This window comes from Tamandua tetradactyla, chromosome 17 (genome assembly GCF_023851605.1).
Source record: "Tamandua tetradactyla isolate mTamTet1 chromosome 17, mTamTet1.pri, whole genome shotgun sequence".
Classification (NCBI taxonomy): domain Eukaryota; kingdom Metazoa; phylum Chordata; class Mammalia; order Pilosa; family Myrmecophagidae; genus Tamandua; species Tamandua tetradactyla.
The window spans coordinates 26,976,324-27,003,983 of NC_135343.1; the positions used below are offsets into that span (position 1 = coordinate 26,976,324).

Consider the following 27,660-nt stretch of genomic DNA (forward strand, 5'->3'; position numbering starts at 1 on the left):
TATAATTATTAACATATTCAGCCAGAGTAAGCTCCAAAGTGTAATACGTTATTGTTTTCCATCAACCAGTGTCTGAGATATACATCCGGAAAGAGGGAAAATAAGATCCTAATGTTTTAATATGCCTGGCCTTTTCTCCCCCAGTATAAAATGGCTAACACTAAGACTTTGTTTAAACGATGTTTGACAAAGTAATAACAATATAGCAGTAGGAATCTGTAGTATAATCATGCTCTAGTTTCCTTTCTAGTGTCTGCACAGTTTCTTGTTTAGTCATACTGCTTTTAGTTGAAAAATAAATGTGGTGTTTTTCCTTTCCTTAAGGTTCACGATCCTAGAGAAGAAGCCAGTGTTGTTAGAGATTCCAGTCCTGAGTGCGTCTAGGATTTTGTTCTTGTTGGTTAAGAGCACATCTGTAATGCAGTGCTGGGGTCACCAATCTTCTTCTGTAAAGGGACAGATAGTACCTATTTTTGGTCTTCAGAGCCCCACGTCCTCTGTTGAATGCTGAAACGAGCATGATGTGACTTTGTTGCTCCTTATTTACAAAAACAGGCAGCCTGGACTTGGCTGCAGACCCAAGTTTGCCGGTTGCTGATGAGGTGCATCAGCTTAACATTCTAATAGTGTCCTTGGGGTGGGAGGTGGGGGCCTTCTGTGAAGGGACAACTCTGCCACCCTTGTCTGCTCTCTGTGGAGGCTCTGTTCAGATGAGGTGACTTCAGCTTTTCTGCCAGCAGAGTAGATTTAAAGTGTTATGGGGAGTGGCCCAGAGTCCATGCCCAGGAAAGTTTAGAAGGGGCCTACCAGATCTGTCCCTAGAGCTGGTGAAAAGTTGCCACTTGAGAGCTCCTCGGCTTCATGTTGAGTGGCTTTCATTCCACGTGAGGTCTCAGAATGCCATGTGACCTCAGGACATGGGAGGGAATGCCATGTGGCCCCAGGACGTGGGAGGGGCTCTAGAGACGGGCAGACCCTGGTTTGATTCGGCTGTCACTCAGTGCAGCTGCAGGTGTACCCTCCCTCCCTCTCTAAGCCTTGAGGATAAAGCTGGTGCTTACAAAACACGTTGAAGCAAGAGCTCTATGTGAGTTCTCTATTGTAGAATAAAAGCTTAAGGAAATTTTGGGCATGCCTGGACATAGCATTAGAAGACAACCCATGAGCAGTAGATCTTTTCTTTATACCTGTAAAATCATTTAACTTTAGCACTGGAAAAGACACCAGATGTCAAAGTTGCTCCCTCATTTTTTTAAGCCTTTCACCTCATTGAGGCTCAGAGAGGTGGGAGGGAGCTTGCCAAGGTCCCATAACATCCTGGATGGATCCATTTGGCTTCCAGAGTCTCCACCTCTGCACAGGTACTGCACTAGGTTGGGAGCAGCTCTAAAAGCATCTGCGCCCCCTTCTGCTATTATTGACCCAGTTTAATATGACAGATTAGACCAGAAAGAAGGCTCTTGGTGCAGGCTGTCAGAAGGCCAGTGGTATTTCCTCCTTGGCCATTTAACTTGTGTGCCTGCCTGATCTGTCCCGGTTCCTCATTCTGCCCAGGTGCAGTGGGATGCAGGGCAGACAGTATTTGCACGCGGGAATGGTCTTCAGCGACTGATAGTTAATTCCCGTGGGGATTTCTGCTGTTGCTAGCCTCTTCCACCTTGCATTTTGTCATGAGAGCCAATTAAAAACAACCAGAGATTTAGGAAATTTTTTATTTTAATTGTTTGGTTAGATGTGGTTAAGGGCATAGAAAGTTAGCTTTTTAGATAATTTCCCAGGAACTTGCTCATAATTTGTTATACCTCAGCCATAATTAGAGAATATTTCCAGCAGCCCCTTAAGATGGATTCTGTTTTTATTTTAGCTTGCCTTTTTTTAAAAGAGAAATTTGTTTTTATTAGAGAACTTCTAGGTTTACAGAAATTTCTTCAGAAAAAACAGAGTTCCCATATACCGCCGTACACACACACACACACCCAATACCTTTCATTAGTATGTGTGGTACCTTTGTAACAATTGATGAAAAAATATTATAATTGTACTAGTAACTAGTTCAGAGTTTACATTAGGGTTCATTGTTTGTGTTGGACAGGCCTATGGGAGTTTTAGTTCTGGGCTTTTCCTCCACTGATGCTTGCACCTTTTGCAGAACCTCTTTTCTTATTGCCACCTCAAGTCCTTTTGTGCAGTTGGGATCAGTGAAAAACCTCTCCACAAGTCCCAGTGTTGTCCATCCTCACCCACGTCACATTTCACCTGTACTCCCCTCCCAGACATATAAAGGGCCCCTTTGTCCAGGAGTGTGGTCTGCAGATTGTTTGATAACACAGGCTTATAGGAAATAGCGATCAAGGACATTTGCTTCATAAGTGTATATTTTAAAATAGATGTTTTTTGCATGCATGGCATGAGTAATATGTTATATACTTTATTTAAAGCCTATAGGAAAATAAACTTAAAAATATACATAGCCTTGGTTATTAGTTTCCCTTGGGTACCCCTCCAGAGAGTCTTTAGGCATATACCAAGAAAAAGATGCAAAAGCCTATTCTTGGTTTTTCCCCTTTTGTGCAGGGAAAATGGGATAGTATGCAGTCTGTCTTCGACTTTGCTTTTTCCACTTAGTAGTCATGTTGGCACACTTGTCATATAAGTACATCAGGCATTTCCTTGGCCTTGCTGATAGCTACACAGGCTATACAATGATTTATTTAATCAGCCCCCATTGAAGGACATTTACTTGTATTTCAATCTTTGGCTATCACCGGCAATGCTGCAGTGACTAACTTAATGCATATTTCATTTCATAAGTATGCAAGAATATGTATAGGATAAGTTCCCCAAAGGGTGATTATAAAATCTAAAGATAATGTGCAGTTGAGATTAATGGATATTGCCCCTTGCCTTTGATAGTGGCTCTTCCCTTTTCCACTCCTTTCAGCAATGTATCAGCTCGCTCACTAATGTGTCATCAAATTTTTCTCAAGTTTTACCAGTTAATAGATGACAAATTACAGTATCTCTATGTAGCTTCTTTTCACATTTGAGACCCATTTACATATCCTAGTCTCTGAACTTTCTTCATGCCACTGTTTGTATTTTGGCTTTGTTGACTTGCCATAGCTGAAAATGATGAGCCACCAGAAATACAGAGATGCTAACAAAAGAAGTAAATCATTGGTCACATTTGCCCAATCACAGTACTCATCTTTAATTTCATCTTCAAAGTTTGCAATCATTTGTTCTTTCAATCACATTAAGTGCTTACATTTTTGTTTTTCAAGTTTAAATGTCTCATTGTGGGTTTTTACAGGTGAGGTGTGTATGGATTTCAGTGATATTGCATAGCAATTGAAAGGCATTTTGAAAATGTATTCTTCTTGGCAGTTACTTTCTCATTCCTCATTTTTTTTTAAATCACATTTTCTCTGAAGACGCAGATTTGGAATTTTTCTGACGATATGGCTTATGCTTTCAGTGCATGTCCATAGTATATCATCCTTATGCCCTAGGCCACCTCCAGGGAACCTTTCCTGGTTCACCTCTCCCTGCCTGCATTCCTGTAGCTTTTCATTTGTCTATGTGTACAACACCTGATATCATTAGATGTATTTATGATAAAGGTAGGTTTTTGTGACTCGAAATTGTAAGGTCCTTGAGGGGTGGGAACCACATTTGGCTTAGTGCCCCTTTAGTACTTACGTGGAAAAGCAGTTGCACATGTGGAATGGGGGGGGAGGTCTAACCGGGCCTGTCTCCCCTGTGGCTCGCAGGTGAGGCAGCTACAGGAGGATGCAGCCCGTCTCCAGGCAGCCTATGCTGGAGACAAGGCCGACGACATCCAGAAGCGAGAGAACGAGGTCCTGGAAGCCTGGAAGGCCCTGCTGGATGCCTGCGAGGGCCGCAGGGTGCGACTGGTCGACACGGGGGACAAGTTCCGCTTCTTCAGCCTGGTGCGTGACCTCATGCTCTGGATGGAGGATGTGATCCGGCAGATCGAGGCCCAGGAGAAGCCAAGGTGACCCTATGACCCTATACCTTCCTGGTCTGGGATGGGTGTGGGGGGATTGGGCTCATTGTAGAAGAGCTCTTCGAGAGAGAACATTGATCTTGAAAGCAGTTCTCATGTGGGTGGTTTGAGGCCAAAGCTGGGGAAGGGGAAGGTATGACTGGGAGGAGCTGCTGTGTGCAGCTGCCAGGGAATGAGGGGCCTGGTGCTGTCATGCCCGTCCGTTTCTCCCCAACCTGGCCCACTTACCCAGGTCCTCCTACCCAAGTCCGGATTCCTCGTGCTTCCAGCAGCCACATAGCTTGGGTATTCCTCAGTACCTCATCACTGTAATAAGATGGCTTTTCCAGATCCTTTTTCTGTGTCTGTGTATTTGCGTAAAACCGTTCTAACCCTTTTCACACACCTTTCTAAAGGTGTCACTCAACATCTGCTTTAATGGCATCTTGGGATTATTATTTAATCTTTGTTCTTTGTCTTCCCATTGTCTTTGTTTTGATAAAGCAGTGAAACGAAGCTGATGGGTGAAGAAGCAGGCACTTGTGTAACTTCCAGTTCACATCTATCAGCTCTAGCCTGCACCATAATTGAGAAGTGAATTATGCCCCCAAGACAAGAAAATTTTTAAAACATTTAATAACAACAAAAAAGGTCATTGTATGTCCTGGATCAGACTTTTCCAGGTAGCAAGTGTTGACTTAGGAGAAGCTCTTGCAGCTTTACCTGTAGAAGTCTTGATTCCTAAGCTAGTTCTTGCTCTGTGGCTTTCTTCGTGTCTGAATAGAGAGACTGTGTCAGTTGCTTTTTGGAGTACACGTGGTGTGACCCTTTGGCAGCTAACTCATCAGGGTATGATTGGGATACCTGCTGCTGCCTCTTTGCCTTCTGGAAAAGTGTGTTTCTCAATTGCAATTCAAAGTAAAGGTTTGAACAGAAATCCCATGGTTTTTCTGATGCCCTCCTAAAACACATTTTTAATTATTCAGGCTCAAAAAAGCAATACAAGTTTTGGCTTATTCTGAATGTTTGGATGTGTAGCTGGTCTTGAATCACACTGTCATCATGCTTTAGTTCCAGGGACCCAGCCTGGACTCTGCAAATCAGACCTGAAAGGCTGGTTGTGCAGTGGTATAGTTTCTTTGAAATTAATGACATGTTATAAAATCTACACATTTATTTGAAAAAGCTTGAACTCCTAAAGGAAGTATTTATTTAATTTTAGGGATGTATCATCTGTTGAACTATTAATGAATAATCATCAAGGCATCAAAGCTGAAATCGACGCCCGTAATGACAGTTTCACAACCTGCATTGAACTTGGGAAATCCCTGTTGGCAAGAAAGCACTATGCGTCTGAGGAGGTGGGTTCTTACTTTGCTTTGGGCCGCAGGGTGAATGCACCTGGGGTTAAGATGAAAAACAGCTTTGTTTTGTGTGTGCATGTATATGCACAAATATGCATACATACATGGAGCTATGTGTGTACATATATGTATACATATTGTGCACACATGTATATTTATACCAAAATTCCTCAGTTCTTTGCTGTGCCTCTGAATTAGGCCCAGAGCCAATAAGCTGTGGCACAGAAGACAGTTTGAAGCCCCCAGGTTCAGGTTTTGGTGGTCTCTCATCTCTCATCTGGTGGTCTCTCATCTCTCATCAGTACTGTTCCTGGGTGGCACCCCTTCTCCATCCCATATGCCATAGATCAGTTTACTCTTGGGTGGATAGTGGTTGATTCCCTTTAGGATGCTGATGATAAGGAGGTAAACAGTTCAGTGTGCAGTCACTTCCAAGGGAATGGATGTCCTCTCAGAAACTTCGGTTTGTACCCCTTGCTGTCCCTCTCTTCCTGAATGTAATTGCTGCAGGGAGTCCCCTGCATTGTTGGCCTCCTCATGACAAAGCAGAACCCGTCCCTCCTCTCAGCTACTTCTGGAAAGAGCATTGCTGTGCTTTTCCCTCCTATCCTGGTGCACAGGTAGACTGGGCCAGTTCTTTGCTATTTCCTGTCTTAGGGGTAGTCTACAGAAAAATATATTTTTCTTGTATGCAGTGACCAAAGGCAAGTGGTGTAGTTTATTAAGATGTCCCGATAAAAAGATAAAAGATCATTTCTTTTCTCACAGATCAAAGAAAAGTTGCTGCAGTTGACGGAAAAGAGAAAAGAAATGATCGACAAGTGGGAAGACCGATGGGAATGGCTGAGACTGAGTAAGGACACACTTCATCTTTCTGGTCTTTTTGGGTGGCCACAGAAAGCAGACAAAATTCATTTCCATGCTTTTATCAATGTGATTTTATCACTTAATTTTTGGAGTCCCGAGTGCTTCAGATTTCCTATCCTGTTTCACCAGTCCATGCCAAGTGTATTATTTTTTAAAAGTGCCCTATGACACACTCGTTCTCTTTCACCCCATGACTGATCTTTTTATAGGTGTGATTTGGATGTTTATTGGGAACTACACAGGGGTGAGATACTCAGCATCCCGCTGAGAGGGTACTAATAGCAGACTCTCCCCTCTAGACTGCCTTCAAGAAGAGTTTTTAGTGCAGAGTCAAGAGGGTGGGGGAAGTTGGCCTCATTGGGTCTTTTATCTTGTGTTCTTAGGGAAAAGTTGACAGCATAATAAAATTAAAGGTAGCATATATGGGGAGTTTGCACTGAAATAGGCCTCTTCCACGTGTTCTCTTCTTTACTTCTGTGTTTAAATTCCACAATGATCTTAAGAGGTTGGTTCTGCCTTTAATCCTCATTTTATAGAGGAAAGTATGAGCCAACACAGGGTTTATAATACACAGTATTGAGAGTAATTTTTCATAATTGGTAGTACCATACTTTGCCAAACTGATTTTGGTACTCTGGACTCTATCCTTGAATTATAAGTCCCTTTTTAGATACCAAAAGTGCATGCTGGAGACAAGACCCATGTCCACCAAGCACCTCACCCTCTTGGGCCCAGTGCCTTTTAAAAATCCCCTTTTGACCATTCTTTACTGAGGATTTGGTCTGTAAAATTTGAGAATTCCCAGGGCAGACGCAGTTCAGCAACACCCATATGAAACACCTACTGGGAACCTAGGCAGTGGGGTTGTACCCTGGGGGTGCAGGGGTGTGTTCACAGTCCCTGGCCTTGAAGAGCTTATGGACAGTATCTTGCATTCCCTGACAGGTCCTTGGTGCAGGGGTGGCATTTCTCCCTGAAACCATGTTGGGGGCCTCCCGGGGAGATGGTTTGTGAAGCCCTCCTCCACTAGTGTAGTCTGGTTCTGTGGGGCATATGAGTCCCTGCAGGGCTCTGCAGCTTGTCTCCCTAAAGCAGCTGAGTGAGCAGGGTGCACACTCTAGACCCGTGCTGGCCAGGGTGGTGGTCACCTGTTCATAGGTGGCTGTTGAGCACTTGAAATCTGACTGGTCCAAACTGAGGTGTGCTGTTGAGTATAAATAATACGCATGCAGATTATGAAGACTCCAAAGAAAAAAAATTATAGTGATGACTTCTTGAAATGATAATATTTTGGACACATTGGTTTAAATAAAATATACAATCAAGATTAACCTAACCTGTTTCTTTTTACACTTTTAACGTGGCTACTAGGAAATTTTAATTGCATTACGTTTATGTTGGACAGCACTGATCTAGAGTAGACAAGAACTGGTTGTCCCGGCAGCTGCCACCAGATGGCAGTGGTGCCAGGAAGTCAGGCCAACCGGTGGCCGAGTCCCCTGCCCTGCAACACTCACTCTTGGTACCCTGTGCAGTTCTGGAGGTCCACCAGTTCTCAAGGGACGCCAGCGTGGCCGAGGCCTGGCTGCTCGGGCAGGAGCCATACCTCTCCAGCCGAGAGATAGGCCAGAGTGTGGATGAGGTGGAGAAACTCATCAAGCGCCACGAGGCATTTGAGAAGTCTGCAGCCACCTGGGATGAGAGGTTCTCCGCCCTGGAAAGGTTGACAACGGTATGTTGGCCACTGGACGCTGGGCTGCTTTACCTGTTGATTCTCGTAGATAGCCTTTTCTTCCTGCTTTCCTCTTAGCCTTGGCATTTCACACAATTGCTCAGTTTTCAAAAGCAGTGGGACTTCCTGAAAAATTGGCAGCACTTGGGACGGAACCTTGGAAGGCGGTCCAGGCTCTAGCCAGCCCCTCGCTCATCACCCGGACAGCTGAGTTTATGATTGCTTATAATAGCACCGTGCCTGCAAATTGAATGAAGGGGTTCATTTTTCTCCTTTAATCTGCATTTCCTTCCATATTTCATAGAAGTTTTGGTTTTCCTCCCATATTTCATAGAAGCTTTGGTTTCAAGGGGGTAGAGCCTTCATATTTCTTCACACTTTTAATTTTCATCAAGTGGTAGCTTGATCCAGTACACTGAAAATTCTCCCCATCCTATAAGCTTCTCTGCCAATGTAAAGGCCTTAAAGTACAGGACTTTCTCATTGGTATTTCCTCTCCCAAGATTTTTGCAGTCCTGGCAGAAAGATTTCTTGTTGTGTACAAAAAATGATGTTTCTTTCCCACTTCTGCAACTGTGGGGATTTCATATGTACCTATTACCCTGTATTACAATGAAATTCTCCTGGGGCCTACGTGTCGCTCCTGAAATGGCTTCGTTTCAGTTAGATGACTCTGTTTTTTAATGTTGTTTGCTTTTGTGCTACCCCCAGCGCAAGAAGCTTCGTTGAGAATTATTGCAGCTCTGTCTTGGTGGCATTTGTCTGAGCTCTGGCAGGAAGTCTAGCAAGGACCCTCGTGCTCAAATGCTTTGTCCCTAAGTAGAGTTGAGAGCTGGGTGGTTAACTCAGACATTAAACCTAAGGTCGTAGGGTCCACCCACACAATGCACAGGAAGCTTGTCGTCCCATAGAATAGATCTATTTTTTTCACTCGGACTTATATTTCCTGTAGTTTCACAACTGCAATTCCTGTGAACTGTAGCCCATGTTGCTTAAGATGTTATGTTAGCACTTCTGTTTATCTAACGTGATCTAGTGTAGAAAGAAAGCGTAGGAGACTTTGGGGTCTCGTCTAGAACCCTTTCCTTAAAAGAGACAACCCTTGTGACTTTGCTGGACTTCGCTCTGTTCTCCCCTCAGTTGGAGTTACTGGAAGTGCGCAGACAGCAAGAGGAAGAGGAGAGGAAGAGACGGCCACCCTCTCCGGAGCCGAGCACGAAGGCTTCAGAAGAGACCGAGTCCCAGCAGCAGTGGTGAGTCACCCACACCAGCTCGCATGGCCGGAGGCTTTGCTTTGGAGGCCAGTGAGGTTTAAGGATCTCTTCTAAGGCTGGGCTCTGCCAAACCAACCACATGCCCTTCCTGCTCATTATTTCTGTAGAATATTTGGAATGTGGTCACTCCTGAATAACGGTTGAGGACACCAACCTGCCCACAGACATGCATGGCTGTGTAGGTGGCAGAACTGGAGTGTAGACAGCGTCCTCTCGCCTGCACACACACATGTACACGCTCAACACTCAGACTCTCCTTATGACTAAGTGGACGGAGTGAACCACCCCATTTCAGGCCAGTGCATTCGTGGAGATGCATTTGGAGGCACTTCATTGCTGAGGCTCTGAGTGGTGTCACATACAGGGCAGCCACTACTCTGTGTTACTGGGAGGCTAGTTACTTTGGGATAGTGAGAGCTCCACTGCTACCCTGGATGCTGCCTTGATGGGGGGGGGATGGGGCGGCGTGCCTGGGAGACAGGCACACAAGAGGGTCATTTTGCTTTCTCTCTGGAGTTTGTTTCAAATACTTGAGAGTTTCAAAATTAAAACAAGAAATTATATATGTAAAAGAGGATTGCATATGTTTTTCAGAGGAAAAACTTGTAATAGAATTGACTCTTGTTTCCCCCACCCTCTCCTCCTCTTTTTCTCCTCTTCTTCCTTTCTTTTCCTGCTCCGCCTACCCCCACCCCACCCCTTCCCCTTCCCTTTTTCCTCTTTCCTTTTCCCTCTCACCTAACAGGGATACTTCGAAAGGAGAGCAGGTTTCCCAGAATGGTTTGCTGGCTGAACAGGGATCTCCACGGGTTAGTTACCGCTCTCAAACCTACCAAAACTACAAAAACTTTAATAGCAGACGGACAGCCAGTGACCAGCCATGGTCTGGACTGTGAAATTCACTACCATTTGTCAAGAACCACTCTTTCCAAAACCTGTTGGTTTGACCTTTTGGCTTCTGCTTTACCTACAGTGTTAAATTTTTACGCAATTCATACATAGCCTTTCTTGGTTTCATATTTGTTTGCATTTAATCCATGTTTATTTGAGTCTTTTAACTGATGGATACTCAGTTGCCTTTACAGCAGCTTACTTTTCATTTATTGTGAGCTTTTCACTTTATTAAGATTTTACAGCGAAAACCTTACATGAGTAATTGAAATTAAATGAGATTACAGCATAATGAAGAAGAAAACTAGAATCTGACAGGTATGACATATCCAGTTATACTAACAGGGTACAGTACTGTGCTGTCTGTGGCCCACTTTACAGATGTAATATTATTAACCTGATTTACTGCAGTTGTTAGCCGTGTCTGAGGAGGGAGACTTTCCATGCTAAAATTAAAGCCTAAAGCCAGCCGGGTAACATTCCATGAAGGAGGCACTCATTATCGAAGCTGACAAAAAAGAAAAAGGAAGTTGAATAAAATTGGAAAGCTATTTTATAAGGCATAGAATCTCAAACGTTTTGATACTCTCGGATTATGTATCACTTTTTATAAACCAGTTCCTCCCGTTTTTCTGCCAAGTCCTGAATTGAGTGTTCTAGGCTTTATTTGCAGCAGAAGAGCTAGCGGCCACGGGACTAAAGTGCCTGCTGGCGGCCGCTAGCTCTGTCCCTGTCTCTGTCCTGCCAGCCCCTTCAGGTCGCGGGATATACAGGTGACAGCATTTCCTGCCACCTGTTTCAGAAGCCTGACCGTTCTGGGCCTCTCCATGCAGTCACTGTCTCCAGGGTGTCAAACCATTTTTTAATTTTTCAAACAAATGGAACGAAGCCATTTCTGGTTCATCCTGATTACTTGAACGCTGCGTCCCTAGGAGCAACCGCGAGCCTCCCGGCCGCAGGGGTAATTGTAGTGTCCCCATAGACAGGAACTTCATTGTATGTCTTGGACGATTCAATTTTTATTTTCTTAAGAATTTTTTATTGAGTTCTCTAAGGAATCTTTTAGGATGGCATTTATCAGACCACCAGCAGAGGTTGAAAATACTTAACAGAAATCCTGTTCCCTAGGAATAAAAGCTGATGAAAGAGGCGATTTCCTGGTACTGATAAAAACTAAGCAAACAAGACCAAATTCGTGTTACGTCAAAGCCTTGTGAGACATTCACTCGCTCATTTGCCATATTTAGATGTGTTAGTGGAATCAGAAACCTGTTTTGATATGTGTTCTCCATGAGTTAAGTCTGATTTTGTCTTTTCATTTCATGATGCATGTCTTTTTTTTTCTTTTGTCAGGATAACATCATATAGCAGCTTGTTTGTTTTTCCATATTTCTATGTACATATCTATCTACTTGTGACTGTAGATGGGTATATAGATAGATGCCAAGCTTCTTATGTTCTGGGGGTGGTATGCACCATTATTGGGTCTCTGCCTTAAAAACATACCAAAATCCATTTTTTCAGAGAAAGCTACTGCTTCGTCTTTGGTCACTAGGGAGCCCTGATGTGTCTTTCTGGCTCCAAAATTATATGATGTGTGTCATTGACCTATATGTATATATGTGATGTTTCCATATATATGTTTAAATTTTGTATCATCAGGACTAATACCCAATTTATGTGTGATGGTGTTTTTTTTTTTATTTTTTTTTTATTCAGAAAGCAAAAACAAGCAAACATGAGCACATATGGAAAGAGAGCTTAATGCTCTTAGCATTTGCTCTCATGCCTATTTTTGTCTAAGTTTTTAAATAATACCTTGCCAGAACAAATTTTTAAATTGCAATTGAATGGTAGTGGAAGAAGAGCCTTTTCGTTCTACGAGTTACGGTGCAGAGACTCAAGTTAATGAACTTAAAAATATCGTGTTGCTTCATGCACTTTGAAAACCAGTGGGTGTTTCTTGTGCTATACTAGTTGTCACGTTGCTTTCATGTTCACCTCCTGATTTAAATATCTCAGGTGTCCCTAGCCACTAAAGCACTCTGGACTAATTGCTAAAAAGAAGCAACATGGGGGCAGGGAAGGGGCCTCTATATCCACATGTACCCATTGTTTGATCATAGCACTATGATTTGCTTTTGATGTTTGTCTGTAGTGGTGTGTTGTCTGTTGGCATGCTTAAAGCACATGTCCATTAAAATTCATTTTGTTCCTTTTATTTTCCTTGTCTTCTTGGTTAATGATTCATTTGCATAAACATTAATTACCTCTGCATACTGGTTTGGGGTTTCTCTTTTCTTCTAACTCTAAAGAAAAAATTTTTGCTGCAGAAATTCCATAAGAAGAGGCTTCTCTAGCCTACACCTATCTTGAGGTCTGGCCAAATGTGATAAATTTTAGCCTTACAGACATCTCTCAGTCCAGGTCATCGCTGTCATAGCCGGTTTCAAGTCAGATCTGCAGCACTAAATTTTTTTTTAACATGATTTCTGTACATACTAACCCCATGTCTCTCTGGACTCACACCTGGCACAGGCCTCCCCGACAAACACACTTCCTCCTCACCAGAAGATCCCTCGTGAAAGAACAGATTTGTACACTTGAAAATACACTCACATTCTTCAGACTCGGGATTTTGCTTTCTGGCTGTCATTTCCCCTCCCCCATCTCTCCTGCGTGGCATGAGGGAGAGAGAAATATTCGATTGTAGCCTGTAGCCTGTGGCTCATAAGCATGTGTGTACAAACTCCCTTCAAAGACCAGGGTGACTGCCATGCACCCCATCTCCCCCGTTTCTTGTGTCTTCCTGCCCCAGTGATCCATTTTCTACCTTGCTTTCTGGGGAAAAGCTTCCAATCAAATCACCCTTCAATTACATAGTCTCTAGCCTCGCCCAAACCATTGATGCTGATTTTGGTAATTGTAGAGAAGTAGCAACTTGCGATTCTCCCTCCCTTCTCAAATTTTCACCAGCACTTTTTCGAAAGAATTAGTTTTGTTGAAAGTCAAGTGCTAGGCCCTCCCATTTGGGTAAGTCCCTACTGGGAAGTCCAGCTCCTGAGAGCTGACAGATCTGAGGGTCCAAGCAGCAGTGGCCAGTTGAGGTGACCCTGTCGAAGTCGTGGCTGCTAACTGGGTGTCATTTTGGTTCTGGGCAGCAGTGGCGGGGGCCGTATCTAATGAGTGTGCCATTGACACCTTCATGTTTGTCCACGTGTGAGGGGCGCAGGTCGTCCGTAATCCACTAAGGCTTCGGCCACACCCAGCTTTAGTAACCTGCTAATCCCACACCCTGGGCGTGTCAGCTGGGGACTGCTACAGTTAATAGTATACAGTTGATGGTACACAGGCTGAAAGTGATAAGGAATCAAGACCCTACTGCATTTCCAAAGCCGAAAAACCATGAGGGTTACAGTTTAAATGAGCTTGGGAAGGAACAGCTCCCGAAGACGTCTCCAGCCTTGAAGGGTCAGCCGCTGGAAGCCTGGCTGTCTCTGGGCTTTCTCGTCTCAGTGCAGCAAGGCACCACGATCAACCACGCACGTGATGGGGAAGGCCCTGGTTCTGTCTTTGTTTGGGGGTAAATAGCCGTGTGGTGTTGAGTGACTGTGATTGGCTTTTCCAGCTCCTTTAACACAAACTACAACCCACTCACGATACAACTTCGGCAGATGTGGTTCAACTGATGTTTGACTTGCCTCATTTCCTTCCAGCTTTTAAGTTCCAAAGTCTAACTGGGATTGTAGATATGAAATGCATGATTGTCGTCCTAATTTCTGCATGTGTTTATGATGATGTTTTTGGGGGGGGGGGGGAGCCAGAGCGCATTTTCCGAAACCACAGGTCTTTTCTTATCGCGGGGGAATGCTTTGTAGCTCTGATAGAGTTGTCTGTTGATCTGTTTGTGAATGCCCTTTCGCTTAAACTTCCAGCCCTTCTGGTGGCGTCCTTGGTTGTAAGGTGGCTGCTGTATAACGTCCACTCTTTCTTATATTTAATTATGTGTGATTGTTACTGTTGTCCTTTGTTTTAAAGTAACTGTAAGAGGAAATGATCGGAGTTACGTTAGAGAAAACGGATCGATCAGAGGTGCAGAGTGCAGTAAAACTCATACTAGCATTTCGCTTTTGTCATCTCCCCGTAAACGGGCGGGTATTAATCCATCCCCACCTTCTAATGTCTTTGGTGTCCAGCTGGCTTTGTGGGGTGCGCGATGGTTTTACTGTACTGCCTCAGTCTGTGCCAGGCATTTATACGCAGCCACGTGTGCGAGTCAGAGCGTATGTGGGCACCGCCGTGGCTCACGGGTTTAGCTGAATGGCCTCTCTGCTGTCCCCAGATGTCAGAAATGGTGGACACAAGTGAAATGGTCAACGGTGCTGCAGAGCAAAGGACGAGCTCAAAGGAGTCCAGCCCCATCCCCTCCCCCACCTCCGATCGCAAAGCCAAGACTGGCCTTCCGGCCCAGAGTGCTGCCACCTTACCGGCCAGGACCCAGGAGATGCCTTTGGCCCAGATGGAGGGTTTCCTCAACCGGAAGCACGAGTGGGAGGCTCACAACAAGAAAGCATCGAGCAGGTAAGGTTGGTGAGGTGGGAAGCTGAGCTGTTAGAGGACCAGGCGCACACCTCTTGATTTGGGGGCGTGGGTTAGAGGGAAGGGAGCAGCACTTGTGTAGTCTGTTCATTCAGTAGCATCTCTGCTTCTCGGGCATCCTGTTCTTTCGGGAACTGAGTTGCAATGTGGGAATCAAGTGCTGCTTATTCACTGACAGAAGGAGAAGTTAAATATGGATGGGAATAGAAAAAAGGGGCTTTTGTTCACCTAGAGAAATTTGCCAGACTGAGGTTGAGGAGGAGACTTCTCTACTTCTCCACTTCTCTACAGTGACGTGGTTTCACTATAAGGATTCCTTGTGGGATTTTCAAAAGACATTTAGCATGTCCCCTGGCTTCATCTCCTGATCGGTCTCTATTCGTTATTTCCTACAACCCTGATTTTACAGAAGAGGAGACTAAGGCTCACTGTGGTTAAGAGAACCCATTCTGGGTAGAAACCCAGTAAAGGGCAAAGCTGAGGAGACACACACTTCTGACTCCTAAGCCTGTGTGTTCAGCCAGTTGCCTGGGGCTACCATGTGCAGTTGTACAGGTTGTGCATTGCACAGTGGAATCTCTGAGGGTCACCATTCACCGTGAGGACACAAGGCTTTGTGTGTAAATATAGGCAGGTGGCAGTAGTGTCTTGTTCTAATAAAATCAGTGTATTTTGACAGTTTGCCATGCTTTGGGTGAAGGGCTCCCCTTACTCAGATTCATCCGAAGGTTGACAGTTGATTGACTGCCAAGTTGCTGGGCTAGAGGAAAGGCGTGTTTCAAGTGAGGAGCCCAACCTTTTGCTCCATTATTACAGGGAGTACCAGACATCAATGCAAACCTTTCCTATCAGAGCCAAGCATGCTTTTGTTTTTTAGAAGAGAGCATCATGGTTTTCAGCAAATTCGGAGACAGGTGTATCCCTTCCCACACCTACCACTGCTGGCACCTGCCTGTCCCAGGATTCTTCCCTGAGGAATTTTGTTCCGACATTTGGCTTTAGCAGAATTCAGAATTTAGGAAGGTCTTTTAAAACTTCCCCGGTTTGGTAGTTTAGAATAGTGCCTTTGTTTGTCCTCTTCACCACACTGCCTGAACACCATTTTTATATTAATCAAATTCTTAACTCTTTAATGACTTGTGGGCTAGAAACATGACCTGCCTTTCTTTGTGGCCTAGGTCGTGGCACAATGTTTATTGTGTCATAAATAACCAAGAGATGGGTTTCTACAAGGATGCAAAGGCAGCTGCTTCCGGGATTCCCTACCACAGCGAGGTCCCTGTGAGTTTGAAAGAAGCTGTCTGTGAAGTGGCCGTTGATTACAAAAAGAAGAAACACGTATTCAAGCTGAGGTGAGGGGTACTGTGTGTGCCTTCGGGTCGTCAGAGAGGGTGTGTGTGTTTATTTGCACTCTGAGGTTGATTTTCTTAGACGCATGCTGCGATGAGTTTGTTCCTCTTCCCTGCAATTTCAAAAATTCCCAACAAAAAGAAAACTGGCCTTGCCCTCCTCTCAGCTAGGATCGCTGGCTTCACATAGGCTCCCTGTGGTTTACGGTGCAGCTGCGCATTAACGAAAAGGACCTTTCGTTTTTGTAACTTGGAGCTTACTGTGCCCTAAGGTTTAGGGGAGCTGTTCACATTTGACAGCTTTGGGGAAGCTTACTTTTTAGCTTATCCAGGCCTAGAGGTGCAGTTCTTTGCTCAGGACTTATATGGAGATGAGTCAAGGTGAATCGCCCTGGAGCCGAACGGAGACAAATAGGAAATGCATTTGTAGGGCCTGAGCCCTGTCCTCCCTGACTGTTCAAGCACATGTTCCAGCTGCATCCAGAACCATCTAATTCTAAATGTCTCTACCCTTTAGAAGATACTTCCCCGCAGAGTGGATCCAAACTCAGAAGCTCCACTCATGAGGAAATGGGGAGAAAAATCATTTTCTGTACTGAGAATGTAAAAAAGTAAACATTGTAGTTGCGAGGATGTTACTTAATTTAATATTAATTTGCTCTGTGGCTTTGGGATCTGAAAGGCATTGCTTTTCAGTTGTGTGTGTGCATGTGTGTGTTCTGTGCCAGTTGGGTTAGGCCAAGTACACGTGGGAGTTTGGAACTGTGAGGCTGGCTCAGCACTGTTGGTGAGCAGCAGAGGCAGGCCCTGCAGGATCTAAGAGGAGGCGCAGACATGGACTCCCTGGCTCTCCCTCTCCGTGCTCCTTGGTGCGGCCTCAGAGAGCCCGGGCGTGGACAGAGGAAGTTACTCTTTCCTCGTCTGCACCAGCATCACCTCTTCCCCCAGCAGCCTGAGTGAACCCTCCAAGCTCTAATGGCATCTCAGTGCCACAGAGATGACCTTGCAAGGGCAGTTTCTTTCATTTTGGGATGTACGTGAAAGAAGAGAAACCCAGGAGAGCTTTTCTGTGCCTCTCTTCAGAGACTCTGGAATTCGTCAGTGTGTAGGGGTCCAGGTTCAGCAGAATCTCAGGAAGGCTCATCATTTCGAAAGAGCTTTCTCTTTGTCCCTTGAATTCCACTGAGAGCGGTGATCAGGTGTCCAAGTGGTCTTTGCCACAGCAAAGCCAAATGTTAATGTGTTTGGGGCTGTTTTGCTCTTTGCAGTGGACTGAAGCTCTCGGTGACCGTGTACACTATTTTGGCTCAAGTATATGGCTTCTTGCTATCCAGCCAGCCACTGCCTGGCCTTTGTGGATCCTTGGGTGCCATTGGTAATAAGGCAGAGCTCTGTTGAGTGAATCTGCTGGGAGCCTACAGCATCTTATATCCCACTTAGGACATGGAATTTGGGTGGGTAGGGAGGGGGTTATTATTATTATTATTTTTTAAATTAAATTGCGACTTTCTTTTTTCTTTATAATTACAGACTAAGTGATGGCAATGAGTACCTCTTCCAAGCCAAAGATGATGTAAGTTTCTTTAAGAGGTAGCAAGTGTCTGTGGGCTGGGAGGTTCTCCTGATCAAGTTCCTGGTGTAAGAAACGATCAGTGATGGGTCCCATTGTCTGGGTTCCACAGCCACTAACATTGGCAGGTGTCAGTTCTCTTCCGTCTCTGGGCGGCACTGAACGTCCTCTTGCTGCCAGTGTCGGATCCGCTGAGCCTTCCTTACCTCCTCACAGTGGCTGGGGCTCGGTTGGGGTAGTACAGGACTGGAGTTGCATCCTGATACCCTGTTCCCTTTAGCCAGTGACTCCATGGCTGTGCTCTATCCTGAGGGGAAGCAGGGTTGAATGATAAGAAATTGCATGAGCAACACTCTGGTTTGCTACAGTGGCTTCTTGGGTGGGACCTGACACCCCATAGAGAGAGGAGACCAGTCTTCCAGCCCCTCCAGGTGGGCAGGGCCATGTGCTAGAGTGATGGCCTTCAGGTATCCTAAACTGCATTGTCGTGAAAGGTGGAGCACTGTCCACTCTGCTGTGCTGAGAAAAGCAGCAGTTGTTTGGACAGGTGCCCCAGACAGCTCCCGTGCCTATGCCACGGTTAGAGGCGCATCCATTAGCCGGTGCCCGTTCCCAAGCCTTTGGACTGCTGGAGGGTGGGCTGCTTCCCTCCTCCTGGCTGAGCCTCACCTGTGCTGCCTCCCTTGTCTAGGAGGAAATGAACACGTGGATCCAGGCCATCCTCTCCGCCATCTCCTCTGACAAGCACGAGGTGTCCGCCAGCACCCAGAGCACGCCAGCGCCCAGCCGGGCCCAGACCTTACCAACCAGCGTCGTCACCATCACCAGCGAGTCCAGTCCCGGCAAGCGGGAGAAGGACAAAGAGAAAGACAAAGAGAAGCGGTTTAGCCTTTTTGGCAAAAAGAAGTGAACTCCTTTCCTTCCACCTCCTGCCCTTCTCTCACCTTTTCAGTGAAATTCCAGCATGCAAGCTCAGAACCAACACATTACTCTCTGTGCCTAATGTTCCTCAATGTGGTTGATTTTTTTTTTTTTTTTAATTTATAGAGCATTTCTGGGGGGGGGGGAGGGGGGGGACACCTGAACACTTTATCTCCAGGTTACAAAAGTTTGAGGTGCAGAGGGAAGACCAGATTTTTTTAAACGAAATTATATAGATTAGATCTTGATATTTAAACTGTTCCTCAATTTTGTGAGGCTGTGTTGGAATAACCCGCCTCTAGAGCTGTTGATACGTTAAGGCAGCGGTGCTTAACCAATATTTCTTGTGCTCACCAGAGACAAAAACATACCAGTTTCCTGGCACCATTCTCTTCCATTTACTTCTGGTGGTTACCTTGAGTCTTGCCTATTAGAAGCGCCCACTGTGGGTCTAACCTTTATTAAACAGACCGTGTATTACGATCTTGCTGCGGCCGTGGGGCAGCTCCACCTTAACTCTCCAGACCAAACCATTTGTATCAGGCCTCACCAGCCCACGACATGCGGCTTTTCTGCATCAACTGCGACGGTTAAAGAATGTCAGTATACAAGAAGGAATAGAAAACTGATACTGTTTTAAATAATCTGTAATTTCAATTTTTTTTTTTGCTGAAATACATTATATTGTATGTTTGAGATAATTCTAGTACAAAGTATAATAAAACTAGATGTATAATAAACCCTTTAAATCATTGGTAAGTGTACAAGTGGAACTGAAGCATTTACTGGACAAAGTAATGTTACTCTAATGGTTACTTGCTCGTGCGTTGCCACACTGTGTTATAATTTGCTTCATTACCTTGCTATTTGATACATAGTGTGCATTTCTCTGTCACTGTAACTATTGTAATGACAAATTTTCATCTTACTGCACAATCAAAATGGCATTGATAGGAATGAACTCCGGAGGCTGGGCCTGAACAGGGAGGTGGTCGCTCAGGCCTGGTGCCCAGTCATCTGACCTGTACCTCTCAACTCGTGCCCTATCTGTTAAATATATGCTATGTCATTAAATGCTTTTAAACCTAGCACAGTGGGTGGTGGTCGTTTCTTCCTGTCCCGCGTGAATGCTCAGTAGGGAAGCTGCACCGTGAGGAACGACCGGCCGGGAGCCTGTCTTGCACACCTTTGAAAACTGCAGCACACAGAGTAATAAACGCAGGGCATTCTGAGTCGTACATCCATATTTGACTTTTACTTACCAAAAATTCATCAGAGAGCTGGCTAAATGAACCTGAGGTCCGTGAGGCTGAGGCCGGCCAACTTTTTCTGTAGGGTTTTCTGTAAAGATGGTAAATGTCCTACCTTGGCTGGCCGCGCAGTCCCTGTCACAGCTGCGGAGCTCTGTGCTGTGCTCGGGTCCGTGCAGCACAGAAGCAGCCGTTCATGAGTAGATAAGCAAACAGTTGTGCTTGTGTTTCAATCAAAATGGATTTACACACACAGATTTGAGTTTCATATAATTTTCATGTGCCACGAGATACTCGTTTCTTTTCAAACATTTAAAATGTAAAAATGACTCTTCGTTTGTGGGCTATTCAAAAACGGTGGCCGCCTGGCCCATGGCTTGTGGTGGGCTGACCCCTCCAGGGGGTCGTGGGTTAGACCTGTGTGATGTATCTGCCCTGTTGTTATGTGGGCAGGTTGACTCCATATGGCTTGCCCGTTTTTCTTCCATAATACAGCAGTGGATGTTGATAAAGATTTTCCGTAAATTCTTCCGTGATGACCAGGCCTAATAAACAATCACTTCTGAGCGCCGCAACTGAATGGCATTGCGGCTTTCTGTAGTCTCCTAGGTGAGCTGAAACCATCTCCCCGTCCCCTTCCCCCGCCTCCCTCATGCACCAAAGACCCTTTATCTTGCCATAATACCCCCTTGCCCTCGCTTTACTCAGGATTGGAAGCAAATTGTTCAATATCAGCATGTGAACCGCCAATCAAAATGTTAAGAAAAGCAACTTGGAAATAATTGTGATTTATTACAGCCTTCTCTTGACAAAGGCACACAAATGGCAGGAAGACCACACTCAAAAGGGAAAAACGGTAATCCCAGACTTCCATTAAGAATTCATTTAGATTAGACACTGTGCATGTAGTTTCAGTGGTTCACAATACCCTGATTATGCTTAGGTTTGGTGTTACCTGCTTTCCCTTGCTGCATTTGCTGAGGACCCGCTGAGACCCCAAAATGGAAAATGATGGGTGTCCGGGGAGAAGCAGCCTGAGAAGACAGGCTCCTGTGGGTCTCCGGGAGATGAGATCAATAGATTCGATTAGAAAACCCTGACCAGAAGGTATAGTTGTGATCTTCAGTCCTATCAGGGTAAATAATGGGTGGTTTTGTCTCTAATCCTATGTTATGTAAATATTTTGAGGAATATGCATATTCCTTCACTGCTATAATCTGCTACTTTGTCCTAATTTTTAGTAATATAAAATGGGTGGTAATACCAGCCTTTCTAGAAAGCTGAAGGGTGGGAAGCAGTAAAATAAGACTGTCAGATGAGATATGAAATGGCATTCTTTATTAAAGGCCACATTTTGTCACTTTTCCGAAGTTGGGGTATATCTTCAACTGATGGCATCATAGTATTGTGTCCAAAACACAGCTGAATGGGTTGTGTTGGGGGTAAGGGACTTTAGATGATGGAGCATCTTAAAATCCATGGGGTTTCAGAACAGATGAAATAAGAGTTTATCAGACCGGGCGATGGCACATCATCATCATTTTCTCACCAAGTCTTTGGCAGTTTTTAAATTGATGATGTATGAAGTCCTATAATTTTTCCCTGGATACATTTTCATTCCTTGGTTGGAATATTTATATAAAGATTTCCCTTCCTGTAGTGGTACAGTTCGTTTAGGAAATGCTCAATAAATACTTGAGTCTCTCCCACTCCTTGCTGGTATTCAAAAGAGTGAATTGGGCTCATGTCATTCTCTGAAGTTGAATATCCTTTTTCGAGCTTAAGAATGTCCCAGTTTGGCTGGTGGGAGTTTTTCTTCAAGTTGGCTTCGGAGTCCTTTGGTCATAGCCCTGGTAATCTTTGATAGCTTCCTCGCTGTCTTTGATGACAAGACGTTTCCAGGCTCGGCTTGTACATATCTTGCCCCAGACCCGTATTTGGCCATTTCTCTTAAGAAACACAGTTTTCTGTTAATGATAAATGGTGTCCAAGACTAGTGCCTCTGTGCTAGGAATGCGCCTGCTTCTAGGTAGGATAGAATGGATAGAGCTAAACGAGAGAAGACTTCATGAGTTCGTACTTAAAACAAATGCAGGACTGCAGGATTATTTCCTGTATTGCATCAGGACTCTGGGCTCTTAAGGGTATGAGGGGGTATAGAATTTTAATTTTCTGTAATTACTCGTTACTCAAAATAGCCATAATTATACCACCAATATCACTATAATTAATGAGAGCAAGTTTGTTTTTTAATTTAAACTTCTTATTTTGAGATAAATGTAGATTTCCATGCAGTTATAAGAAATAATAGAGATCCCATGTACCCTTTACCCAGTTTCCCCTGATGGTGTAAATCACACCCAAGATATTGACATTGACACCGAGCATTCCCATCTGCACAGGGATCTCTCTTTTTGCCCTTTTACAGTCACCCCCACCTCCCACCCCCACCTCTTTAACTGCTGGCAATACCAATTTTTCTCCATTTCCAGAATGTTAAATAAATTGAGTCATACAGTATGCAGCATATTGGGATTGGCTTTTTTCAGGCAGCATCATTTTTTTGTGCTTCATCCAGGCTGTTGCATTTATCTGTAGTCCATTCCTTTTTCTTGCTGGATGGCACATCCTATGGCATGGATGTGCCGCAGCGTGTCTAACCATTCACTCTTGAAGGACATCTGGGTTTCCAGTTTTGGGGCTATTTTAATATGCATTAATTATAATTTACAATGCTATAAATATTCACGTGTAACAGGCTTTGTGTGAACGTAAATCTTCATTGCCCAAGGGTGCCAGGAACAGCTTTAAAAAGTATTTTGTATATGCTCTCCCCATTCTCTCTCTCTCCCCAGCCATTTTTAGGTAGTTGTATATATTTTTATGTTATCAATATATATATATATATATTAATTAGTTTCTCTTCCTTGACTCTTTAGCTTTTTATTTTATTTTATTTGGGGGAGGGGGCAGTTCTCCAGGTCAAGCACTTAGTGAAGTGCTCTTTTTTTTTCCAGAACTGATTAAAGATTGCCCAGGGGACAAACAAATTTGAGCCTCAAAGTTTTCCTGAGGTCTAGACCAAATATAAACAATGCAGCCCACCCTAGAAAAAAATGGGAGAAGTTTCAACTTGTAAAAGAAAAAATATTCAACTGGCCTGGCTGAGAAGAAATGTTACATCCTGTTCAGAGCTTTGACTATTTTCTGGTGAAAGGTCAGCTTCCTTCTCAAAGAAGGATTTCAGGAGGTGGAACTGGAGGGACCTATTCCTTCCCTGTAAATTAGGAATGGAGACATGTGAGACCCCACGGCTGCCCTCTCCCATGCATTCTTCACTTAAGTGGAAAGAACTGAGCTGATTTGGGAGAGGTAGTGATTGTTAACGCTAGTGGATGAAGTTGGTCGAGTTCAAGTGTTTTGAAATAAACACCACATTTTGACACTTTTCTCTGCAGGAGAGCTTGGAGGGCAAGCTGACACTGGGATGCCCAGGTCTCCTGACGCCCGTGGGGTGTCACATAAGGATGTGACTTCCTTACGGCCGGCCGCACAGCAGCAGGAGGCCACGCTGGCTCTGGATTCAAAGTGGAACTTGCGAGCTGGAGGGCCAGCCCCGACCCCCCTCCCCAGCCCACCTCCTCCCGGCTCACCGCGCCGCCCCGGCCCCGTGGTGAGCTGGTCTCCGGGGTCCATGGGATCCTTTCCAGGTACGGACCACCTGGAGCGGGGTGATGGGGCCGAGGGGCCGGCGGGCTCGTGCGAGCTTCCACGCGGCCTTCGCGCGTCCCTTTGGGTATTTATCACACTTCGGGGACCCATTGCGTCGGAGTGGGGATGGCGAAGGCGGAACATTCGCGCCGTTTCCTGGAACTGACGTACAGGGAAAGGAAATTTTCTCTTACACAAGGCGGCAGGGACTTTCCCCGCGGGGTGGGCATCCTGCATCCCGGAGGGTGGGAACCGGGGAGCTGAGGCCAAGGCCTGGCTCCCAGCACTTTCCCTGGGGAACCTGCTCACTTTGCAGTCACCTCTCCCCCGCCCCACCCCTTTCCCGTTGCTGTGAGTTATTTCCGATGTGGCTGTTGTTCAAGCTTAGATTTTGTGACCTTCCGTCCAGGGCTCCCATCTGGTGGAATGTCCTGTGGCCTTAGTGAAAATGACCATAGAGAATGTGCATGGGGACCAGTGCCGGCTGTGTCCGGGCCGCCCTTCCCCACCTGCCCTCTGTTGGAAGTGTCTTTTCTCTTCTCCCCTGGGATTTTAGGAGTCCTGTCTTTCCTGGGTCCATGTCATTTGGTCCCTTCACCAGTTTGCTTGGTTTCTGTTCTTCTGGGGAAAGAGCCTGGGCTCTGGGTTGGAGTGTGGGGCCAACCAAGAGGAGCAGCATTTCTGCAGTGGCTGCAGCCAACATTTGCTGAGCACCCAACTGTATGCACCAGGTGCTGTCCTGAGCAAAAGGGCTAAGTCATGCATTAGCTCACTGAACCCTCACGGTGACTCTGTAAGATGGATAACGTTATTCCCTGGAAATTGTTCTAACTGAGCTCAGAATATTCACTGCAGAGGAGACTGGAGCTAAGCCAGAGCTGGTGGACACAAGACCATAGTGTCTCACTGTGACTCCGTGACCAGCCTGGCCCCTGTCTCGTCTATATCCAGCTCTGTTGATACTGTGAGCTTATGAGTAGGGACTTTGCCCAAGACCTTCCACAGCATCTTCCACAGCAAACCCCAGCTCTGGTGAGTGGTTGTGTGAGTGGGAGCCCACCCCATAGGAAAGAGGAGAAGCAAGGAGCACAGGCTGGGTCTGATCATGCCAGAACAGCTGGTTGAAAAAAATCAGTCAGGGACTCTGAACAACTGGTTTTACTCGTTTCTTCCCTAGTTTTCCTCCAAGTGGAATGATTTTATCTTGCCAATAATAACAAACACTGGGTCCAGCCTATGGCAAGGTCATGTGTGAAGCACTTGACTTGCGTTAGCTCATCAAATCTTCACAGCAGGTCTATGAGGCAATGTCATCTTGTTTGGAAAGAGGATGAAACTAAGGCTTTGGGAGTTGTGTTTGTGCAAGGGCACACCCAGCATGTAAATACCAGCTGCGGGATTCAAATTCTGACACGTCTGCCCAGAGACCACACTCTCGTACTAAACTAATAGTCTACTTCACATCTCCTTGCCTCAATTCTATTCCTACACTTCCCTGTGGGGTGAGCAACAATTGTAGCCTAGAAGGAGTGCCAGCCAGAGGGGTCGTGTGTGTCCACCATCTCCTCAGTGGTGGGGTTTTTAGGGGAGACTACAATGACCGGCGTGATATCCACTCAGCAACCACTCAAGGGTTCTCAAAGCTGCAGCTCTTCACGGGTGCCTCGAGCACCCACATTACTCTAGAATTTAGTTGTGCCAGCCCCGAGTTCCACTCGCAAAGGCCTGTGCAGTGTAATCGAACGGTGTTTGATGCCTGATTCCCTAGCCTCACTAGTCCGTGGCTGCCCAGATTTGGACTGTCAGTTCATGCTGAAGTCCTTTTGGATCAAATATAGATCATCTAAGGAGCACATGGCAGAGCAAAATAAATATTGGAAGCAGGGAAGAGTAGTACCCCCATTTAGCTGGGTACTCTGAAACCTCAGAAAGCAAGAAAAATGAATCATGGCCCAGCATAAAATCCATGCCCATGTTTGGCATTTAAAAAAAAAAAAAAGGCTCAGCCAACAGCCTATGGAAGATGTTATGGGCTGAACTGAAATCCCCCTCACACATACACACGACATACGCACACAGTTTTCCCTATTGTTACTACACTGCATTAGCTTGGAACTTTTATTACAATTGATCGAATGGTATTATTATAATTATGCTGTTAGCCATAGTCTGTAGTTTACATTAGGGTTCACTGTGTAGGACAGACCAATGGTTCTTTTTAAGTTTTTATTCTGGAAACAAATATACAACCTAAAATTTCTCCTGTTAACCACATTCAAATGTACAATTCAGCAGTGGTAATTACATTCACAATGTTTTGCTCCCGTCACCTCCATCCAGTACTGAAGCGTTTCCATCACCCAGACGGAAACTCTGCCAATGAAGCATTTACATCCCATTCCCTTACCCAGCAGCCCCTGGTGACCTGTATTCTCTTTGAATTTGTATATTCTAATTATTGCTTATCAATGAGATCATACAATAATTACCCTTTTGTGTCTGGCTTATTTCACCCAACATTATGTCCTCAAAGTTTATCCATGTTGTCGTATCCATCAGAATTTCATTCCTTTATATGGCTGAATAATAATTGCCCATTGTATATATACATACATTTTGTTTATTCATCCATCCATTGATGGACATTTGGGTTGCTTCCACCTTTTGACAACCTTACCTTTTCCAGATCTTTACCATTTATCTATCACACAGAATGAAAATATTTTCCCTAGTCTGCTGTTTTGTTTTGGTATGGAATTTTTTCTTGTTTAACTATTAATAATCCATCCATTTTTTTCTTTGTGATTTTATTACTTCACAGCTAAGGACATTCATATTCTTTAGGAGAGCTGATAACCTGTGTTTTTATTCTTGTTACTATAATGTTTATTTAAATGTAAATATACTCTTTTGGAGTTTATTTTGATGCCCTTTATAATATGTGCCTCTAACTTAATCGTTTCTTTCTTAGCCAGTTAGCCCTTTATTTTTTTTTTTACAGAGTTTCTAAATATCACCCTAAATTAACACTTTGCATTAGTGTGATACATTTGTTAGAATTCATGAAGGAATATTTTTATAATTGTACTATTAAGCATAGTCCATGATTTAAAATAGGATTCACTATGTGTGTTGTACAGCCCTAGGTGGGTTGGGGTTTTTTTGGACCCAGTACTGTTTATTAAGCCATCTTTCCTTATCCTGCCTCCTATTTTTAATATATGGTTTCTTATTTTGAACGTAATATTAATGAAACACCACGAGGATTGGTGGAGTTGACATTATTTCATTTATATTTTACAGCACCCATAAAAGGTGAATGTGGTTTTGTTCACCATTGAATCCCCCACACCCAGCACAATACCTAAGCCTAGCACATAGTAGGCACTCAGACAACAATGAACAATGAATGAATGAATGAATTAGTAGTTAATCACAAGTTTATATTGTAATCAGTTCTTGTTGATTTCACTAATGTACTCTCTAAACCTGTTTTCTCTATTTGGGAGCCTATTTCTAGTTTCCTAACTTTGTTCTATTGTATATTTACAAAAATTTTTCCCACCAGCACCACAATGTTTATTATTTTCATTTTGTAATTCCAAGGATGTTATCTGTTTCTTTTTTTCTTGGTCTTGTTTTGTTTTGTTTATATAGCATTTGACCAAGTAAAATGATCTGTTTTTGGATTTATGTGCTGGTAGAGGTAGGATAGGGGAGACGGGGGTAGGGCATGTACTTTGTGGGGTTTGTAAAATGCATGACAGAGCTTTTGACTCTGAAGATTGTGATGGTCACTGTTGAAAAAGAAAAAAAGTTTAGCAAGAAGTCACCTGGATGCCACAGCTCTTGCTAACTCCCCAGTGGCTGTTCGCTTGTGTTGAGTGTCCCTCTCAAACTTAAAGCTTGCATATGAAGATGCAATTTAAGAGGCAGTGGGTAAATAAACAATGATTTAATATGTAAGCACTGGTATTTTTTTCCCAGGCAGATTTCTATATTGAAGTGAAATTGTTTCTTCTATACTTGTTTATTCCTTGTGAATCCCAGTCTTAGAATGTTTTAAAGAATCCACCAAAATCTTTCATTAACAACTTCTTAACACAACAGGAGTTTAAATTAT

At 44.5% G+C, this 27,660-nt stretch overlaps 1 protein-coding gene across 4 annotated transcripts in view; it reads left to right on the forward strand.

Moving 5' to 3' along the window:
• SPTBN1 (spectrin beta, non-erythrocytic 1) overlaps positions 1-19,664 on the forward strand; it is a 193,287-nt gene extending 173,623 nt beyond the window's left edge. For 3 of the 4 annotated variants that reach the window (XM_077134232.1, XM_077134231.1, XM_077134233.1), the window contains 10 exons: positions 3,774-4,018; positions 5,232-5,370; positions 6,142-6,226; positions 7,776-7,972; positions 9,113-9,225; positions 9,992-10,055; positions 14,480-14,718; positions 15,915-16,088; positions 17,616-17,658; positions 18,347-19,664. In XM_077134232.1, the coding sequence (XP_076990347.1) occupies positions 3,774-4,018; positions 5,232-5,370; positions 6,142-6,226; positions 7,776-7,972; positions 9,113-9,225; positions 9,992-10,055; positions 14,480-14,718; positions 15,915-16,088; positions 17,616-17,658; positions 18,347-18,565 (1,518 nt within the window). In that variant the 3' untranslated portion in view covers positions 18,566-19,664. Of the gene's footprint in view, positions 1-3,773; positions 4,019-5,231; positions 5,371-6,141; positions 6,227-7,775; positions 7,973-9,112; positions 9,226-9,991; positions 10,056-11,490; positions 12,359-14,479; positions 14,719-15,914; positions 16,089-17,615; positions 17,659-18,346 lie in introns of those variants that run through there. The other variant, XM_077134234.1, reaches the window with a different exon arrangement.
• Positions 19,665-27,660: the final 7,996 nt, after the last annotated feature.